Genomic DNA, 6,831 nt, shown 5'->3' on the forward strand with positions numbered 1-6,831 from the left:
GGGAAAAATTTCCGCCCCAATAATTTTTCTCTCGGCTGCCAGTGGTGCGTGTCTGCCGCCTGCCGCGCGGCCACTCTCGCCTCCCGCCGACGCCGTCCTGCCGAGGGGTGCCCGGCTGCCGTGCTCGGCTGCTGTGCTCGGCCAGCCCGGGGAGGGTATTGGGTGCCGGCGGGGGTGTCTGGATGGGTGCGGGATCTGCTGGTGGGGGGCCGTGTCCCCGGTGCCCGTGGGGCAGCTGGCGGATGGGCGGCAGGGGCTGAGTGCCACCAGTGCACCATGGGCTGGACCCGGCCCCACGGGTGGCCGTGAGGATGCTGGCGTCGCTCCTGCAGCTGCTCCAGGAGTTGCCGGGCCCCCCCGCAACCCTCCCTGGGGCCGGAGCAGGACCCATGTCCGGCATCTCCCTCTGCGGCACCTGCCTGTGCCTTGACAGCGACGCTGCTCACGCCGCGGGGCCAAGCCAGGAGGAGAAGGTACCGGTACCGTCATTACCTGGCTGTGGCACATGCTGGCAGTCCCCGGGGCTGGGGGGCTGGCAAAGCTGTGCCCGCAGGACTGCTCTGGGGAGGGGTGGTGGGTGCTGCCAAGCGCAAGACCAGAGGGTCTGGATGCTGTGCGCACCCCAGGGGACCCGTGTCCTAGTGGTGGCTGTGAGTGGGCTCGGGGTCTGTCCCCCCACAGCTGCCACTGGCTCTGGGTTTGGCATGGTTACGTAAAGCCGCCTTTCGCTCTGCTGCTGCCTCAGCAAGCACCCACAGCCTCCATGGGCAGCATGACCTGGTGAGCCCTCGCTAGCCCCCCCGAGGAGTGCTGCACCCCCCTGTGGCTGGGGTGCAGGATGGGACCGAGGGGTGACTGCGCCCCGTTGCATTCTCCTGTTCTCGTGGTGCAGCCGCAGTGGCACAGGCGGCCAGTACGAGCTGTGCCGCTGCCAGGCACCAGCGATTCGGCACGGTGTGGGGGCGTCATGGCTGGGAAGCGGGGTCAGCGCTGAGAGGGACCCCCCCCTTGGGGTTGTGCTCCCAGGCTGTGCCCCCTTGGCCGAACTGGGCTGTGCTGGGACTCCTGCACGGCAGTGGTCAGGGGGGGCATGGCCAGGGTTGGCATCACCCCCTTCTCCTGTCCCTGGGCACCCCTCGGATACCTGTGGCTCCCTGTGGAGCAGCTGGAGGTGGCCGGTGGCCACCAGCCCCAGGACTCCACAGCCCTGGCACTCCCTCCCCACGGCAGGGCCCCTCTGCCCCACAGCACCCACTCACCCCGTCCCTATTTATAGCCAGTGCCCCCCATCCCGTGGCCAGTACATCTAATCCCGGTGCCGGGCAGCTGGGATGGATGGGCGCAGCTGCCGGGACATGGCCATGCCCCCCCTAGACCCCCCTGCTCAGGCTGCGTGTATGCACACACATATGTGTGCACGTAGGGGGGAGGGGGGGGGCAGGGGCAGTGGGAGCTCCGTGGCACTCGTGCCCTGGCACAGCAACAGCCCAGGGTGGCTGTGCCAGCCTGCAGCTGCGTCACCGGGTGTCTCCGGGGCTGCCAGCCCTGGTTTGGCTGCAGCTGTGCCAGGGTCCTGTTGGGGCAGGGAGCCCGGGCAGAGCCCCAGGGTGGCTGCTGCCACTTTGGGGGTGGCAGGGGGTGGGAGTGGTGCAGCTGGGAGCTGGTGAGGGGGTGCAGCCCCATGGAGCTGAGCCCTGCCCGCCTGCCCAGGTGCTGTCGCTGGGCGCCGACGTCCTCCCCGAGTACAAGCTGCAGGCGCCGCGCATCCACAAATGGACCATCCTGCACTACAGCCCCTTCAAGGCAGTGTGGGACTGGCTCATCCTGCTGCTGGTCATCTACACGGCCATCTTCACCCCCTACTCGGCCGCCTTCCTGCTCAACGACCAGGAGGAGGCCCAGCGCCACAACTGTGGCTACTCCTGCAGCCCCCTCAACGTGGTCGACCTCATCGTGGACATCATGTTCATCATCGACATCCTCATCAACTTCCGCACCACCTACGTCAACTCCAACGAGGAGGTGGTCAGCCACCCTGCGAAGATTGCCATCCACTACTTCAAAGGCTGGTTCCTCATCGACATGGTCGCCGCCATCCCCTTTGACCTGCTCATTTTTGGCTCCGGCTCTGAGGAGGTACCTGCCACCTTGCTGGGGTGCCATCGTGCCCTGTCTGGGCTGGGTGCTGTTTCAGTGCTGGGTGCTCCCTGGAGGGTGATGCTTGGGGGTCCTACCTGTGTCCTCAGGCTGGGGCTGGGTGCCTGCAGTGCCGGAGTGGTGGGTGCTGGGTTGGGCACAGGCAGCATGTAGCACGGAGCACAGCGGTGGGTGAATCTGTGTCTGGCCCTGGGGGGCCCCCCCAGCACCCCAGCACCAATAGAGCGGTGCCACGCTCAACGGGGTTTAATCCAGTGGTTAATGGGCCTCTGTGGGACCCCCCCCTAGCAGCAGGGGGGGGTGTCTTTGCCCCAGAGGGGCGCTGATGGGGACACCTGAGCCTTAAGTGGGGAGAGGGGCTGGGGCAGGACAGGCCCTGGCACCCTGCACTGTTGGGGCTGGTGGTGCCCAGACAGGTGGGGACGCTGGGAAGGCTGTGCCTGGCTGCTGCCCGCTGCCTGGTCCTGTGCTGGGGGCAGAGGGGTGTCTCTGCGGGGAGGCAGGGCCAGGCTGCCCTTGCCTGCAGGGAGAATGGGGTTCCCTGGGTTGGGGCAGGGAACCCCCTCTACCTTTCTGGGGGGTACTGTGTGGGAGTCTCCCTCAGTGACACCCCCCTGCCCCTCCACCCTGCAGACCACCACCCTGATTGGGCTGCTGAAGACGGCGCGGCTGCTGCGCCTGGTGCGGGTGGCCCGCAAGCTGGACCGCTACTCAGAGTATGGCGCAGCCGTGCTCTTCCTCCTGATGTGCACCTTCGCCCTCATTGCCCACTGGCTGGCCTGCATCTGGTACGCCATCGGCAACGTGGAGGGGCAGCGCATCGGCTGGCTCCACTCCCTGGGCGACCAGATCGGCAAGCCCCTCAACGCCAGCAACCCCCTCTATGGCCCCACCATCAAGGACAAGTACGTCACCGCGCTGTACTTCACCTTCAGCAGCCTGACCAGCGTTGGCTTCGGCAACGTCTCCCCCAACACCAACTCTGAGAAGATCTTCTCCATCTGCGTCATGCTCATCGGCTGTGAGTGTCCTGGCCCCCAGCCGGCCACGGGGGGGGCTGCTGCGGCCATGCCGGCAGGGAGGGCGCGTGTGGGCCTGCAGGGGAGCGGAGGGGGCATGTAGGAGCGTGTGAGTGTGTGTGGGATCACATGTGTGTGTGACCGTGCTTGTGTGCTCGCACACGTGTGGGTGTACATGTGCACATGAGTTGTGCCAGGGCAGGGTTAGACTGGCTGTTAGGAAGCATTTCTTTGCAGAAGGGGTTGTTGGGCGTTGGAATGGGCTGCCCAGGGCAGGGGTGGAGTCCCCATACCTGGAGGGGTTGGAGAGTAGGGTTGACCCAGCGCTGAGGGATGTGATGGAGTTAACGGTCAGTGTGAGGTTAATGGTTGGACTGGATGATCTTCAAGGTCTTTTCCAACCTAGAGGATTCCGTGATTTTGTGAGCATGCACTTGTGAGCACCCATATACACGTGTGAGCCTGTATGAGTGTGACAGAACATGTACAGGCACACAGGGGTGAACACGCGCACGTGTCAGCACGCACCGCTGGGCCTGTGTGCACCAGCGTGCACCCGTTGAGCATGTCATGGAGCCGCTGCCCATCCATGGGACAGCCCTGCGTGTGTGAGGCTCCGTGAGCTCCCCGTGCTCCTGCAGGCCTGGGCGTGGTGAGTGCGGGTGCAAAGGCTGTGTGTTGGGGTGGGGGGAGCCCGGTGGGACCTCCCTGCGCTGTCTTGGGGTGGGGGGCGTATGCGTTCACATGCGTGTGCAGGGCTGGATCACAGAGACGTGCCCTGATGACAATGGGCACCCTGCGCCCCTGGTCCTGGCATTGTGGTGGGGCTCCGAGCAAGTGTTGCTGGGGGCTGCCCCTCATGCCGCTCGCCCTCCTACTGCAGCCCTGATGTACGCCAGCATCTTTGGCAACGTGTCGGCCATCATCCAGCGCCTGTACTCGGGCACCGCGCGCTACCACACACAGATGCTGCGTGTCCGCGAGTTCATCCGCTTCCACCAGATCCCCAACCCGCTGCGCCAGCGCCTCGAGGAGTATTTCCAGCACGCCTGGTCCTACACCAACGGCATCGACATGAATGCGGTGAGTGGCTGGATGGCAGCACGGCCCCCACCACCCCGGCCCCCTGGCCCCACAGTGTGACCTCTCCCACCATGTCCTGCAGGTGCTGAAGGGCTTCCCCGAGTGCCTGCAGGCAGACATCTGCCTGCATCTGAACCGCAGCCTGCTGCAGAACTGCAAGCCCTTCAAGGGTGCCACCAAGGGCTGCCTGCGTGCCCTGGCCATGAAGTTCAAGACCACCCATGCCCCCCCCGGCGACACGCTGGTGCACGCTGGCGACGTCCTCACCGCCCTCTACTTCATCTCCCGTGGCTCCATCGAGATCCTGCGTGGGGACGTGGTGGTGGCCATTCTGGGTGAGCCCCCGAGGGACCCAGCGCCGGGGAGGGGGTGCCCCTGCCAGCCCTGGGGGCAACAGGAAGCTTGACACCCCATGCTGGTGCCGTGTCCCCCCCCCCCCAGGGAAGAACGACATCTTTGGGGAGCCACTGAACCTGTATGCGCGGCCGGGGAAGTCCAACGCAGACGTGCGGGCACTGACCTACTGCGACCTGCACAAGATCCACCGCGAGGACCTGCTGGAGGTGCTAGACATGTACCCCGAGTTCTCCGATCACTTCTGGTCCAGCCTGGAGATCACCTTCAACCTGCGCGATGTGAGGGGCTGCTAGGGGGATAGGGGGGATGGACTGCAGAGGAGGCACCCATCCTGCTCAGCCTGGGGGGTCCTGAGGAAGTTGAGGGGATCTGGCACAGGGGATGCCCAGGGATGGGGAACAGCCACCACGAGATGCCCCCGAGCATCGCCTGGCTGCTGGGGAGACACCACACCAAAGCCTCTCAGCGTTGCCCTTCCCGGGACCAGCACAATGTGCTGCCCATGCAGCTTCCCGCAGTCCCTAGTCCCTGCCAGCCTGGGGTGGGAGGGGTCTGGCAGACCCCCCAGTCTCACACCCTCTGCTGCTCCATCCCTGCAGACCAACATGATCCCTGGCTCCCCGGGCAGTGATGAACTGGACAACGGCTTCAACCGCCTGCGGAAGCGCAAACTCTCCTTCCGCCGGCGCACAGAGAAAGGTGGGACCGGAGGAGGCCGGGGTGATGGGGAGGTCCATGCCCTGAGGGGCCGTGGTGACCCAGGGTGTGTCCCCCCCACAGACGCAGCCAACGCCGGGGAGCTGCGGAGTGGGCAGAAGGCATTGCGGCCAGGCAGGAGTTGCCAGGCGCCGGGGGCCCCACGCGGGCCAGCTGAGTGGGAGCCCTGCCACTCCAGCTCGCCCTCCAGCTCCCCCTCCAGCGACGAGGACGAGCCCCCTGTGCCTGGGCCGGGGGCCACTGCACTCTCCCCCTTCCGCAGCGCCCGTCCAGGCAGCGAGGTGCCCACGCCCGTTGAGGCCGAGGAGCGCAAGGGCAGCGACATGTGCAATCCCCTCTCAGGTGAGGACAAGGGGGGCTCGCTCCAGATGGGCATGGGGGATCTCCTATTCATCCCCTCCCTGCTCGGGTTCTGTGGATGCCCTGCCAGCAGCTCCCAAACGCCCATCGCTCCGTCTGACCCCCCAGATCCCCAGCCCATGCCCTGCATCTTTCCCTGCACACCCTCTGCTTTTGTATCCCTGTGCCCTGCTTGGGGGATGCCCTGCTGGGACACCCCAAGGGTGCTGATGTTTTCTGCCCCCCGGCCCCTCACCTTTACAGGAGCCTTTTCGGGGGTCTCCAACATCTTCAGCTTCTGGGGGGACAGCCGGGGGCGGCAGTACCAGGAGCTGCCGCGCTGCACCATCCCAGCACACGCTGCCCTCAGCATCCCGCTGCCGTCCCTGAGCCGCCGCCAACGCTCTGAGGTGGAGACGCGCCTCGACCTGCTCCAGAAGCAGCTCAACAGGTATTTGGGGGGGTTAGCAAGGGTAGGACAATCCCATGGGAGCCCCCCAATCACCCCCAAAGTGCCCTGCGCACACCCTAACATGTATCTGTCTGCAGGCTGGAGACACGCATGGCCGCGGACATCAGCTCCATCATGCAGCTGCTGCAGCGTCAGGCCGTGCTGGTGCCCCCCGCCTACAGCACAGTCTCGTCTCCCCACCAGCCCCCCGGCCCCCCATGTCCACTGCAGCCCATTCTGCCCATCACCCCCATCCAGCCTCTCTCTCAGGTGAGCACTGCTTAGTTCCCAGACGCCCAAGTTTGAGGCAGTCCCTCTCCCCATCCTCCAGCCCCAGTGTGGGTTGGAGTCACTCCTGAGCCCCCCAAGTTTGGGGCAGCCCCTCTTCTGCACCCCCCACTGCCCATGGGTGCACCCCAAAGCTGGGTGGGGGGCACACCGAGTCCCCTCTCCCATCCCTGGCCTGGCCGTGACCCCGGCTGCCCTCGATCCCGCAGGTTCCCAGCTACCCGGTGCCGCTGGAGCTGCCGCGTGCCCCGGACCCCCGCGACGACCCTCTGCCACCGCCACCAGATGTGGTGCTGCTGGTGGAGCCAGCGCCGCCGCGCCGGCTCTCGCTGCCCGGACAGCTGCCCGCCGCGCCGGACACACAGACGCTGCATAGACACTGCTCCGACCCCGGGAGTTAATGGCCAGGGCAGGGACGGG

General features: G+C 66.2%; 1 protein-coding gene across 1 annotated transcript; it reads left to right on the top strand.

Annotated features, from left to right (window-relative positions):
* Positions 1 to 9: 9 nt before the first annotated feature.
* On the top strand, positions 10 to 6,825 carry KCNH2 (potassium voltage-gated channel subfamily H member 2). Its single transcript, XM_026843901.1, has 11 exons — positions 10 to 473; positions 1,711 to 2,136; positions 2,791 to 3,178; positions 4,060 to 4,259; positions 4,342 to 4,594; positions 4,701 to 4,894; positions 5,216 to 5,315; positions 5,397 to 5,675; positions 5,937 to 6,123; positions 6,222 to 6,393; positions 6,621 to 6,825. The coding sequence occupies exons 1-11, from the start codon at positions 312 to 314 to the stop codon at positions 6,810 to 6,812; spliced, it is 2,553 nt and encodes an 850-aa protein (XP_026699702.1). The 5' UTR covers positions 10 to 311; the 3' UTR covers positions 6,813 to 6,825.
* The last annotated feature ends 6 nt before the right edge of the window (positions 6,826 to 6,831 follow it).

The sequence above is a fragment of the Athene cunicularia genome (assembly GCF_003259725.1).
Source record: "Athene cunicularia isolate RWA chromosome 2 unlocalized genomic scaffold, athCun1 chr2_part2, whole genome shotgun sequence".
NCBI classification, from domain to species: domain Eukaryota; kingdom Metazoa; phylum Chordata; class Aves; order Strigiformes; family Strigidae; genus Athene; species Athene cunicularia.

What these genes read in the sequence shown, in the direction of transcription:
- KCNH2 (XM_026843901.1), top strand. Translation starts at nt 312, where the DNA reads ATGCTGGCGTCGCTCCTGCAGCTGCTCCAGGAGTTGCCGGGCCCCCCC. An exon ending in CTCCAGAAGCAGCTCAACAG is followed by an intron (nt 6,124 to 6,221) that starts GTATTTGGGGGG and finishes ATCTGTCTGCAG; the next exon opens with GCTGGAGACACGCATGGCCG. An exon ending in CCATCCAGCCTCTCTCTCAG is followed by an intron (nt 6,394 to 6,620) that starts GTGAGCACTGCT and finishes TCGATCCCGCAG; the next exon opens with GTTCCCAGCTACCCGGTGCC.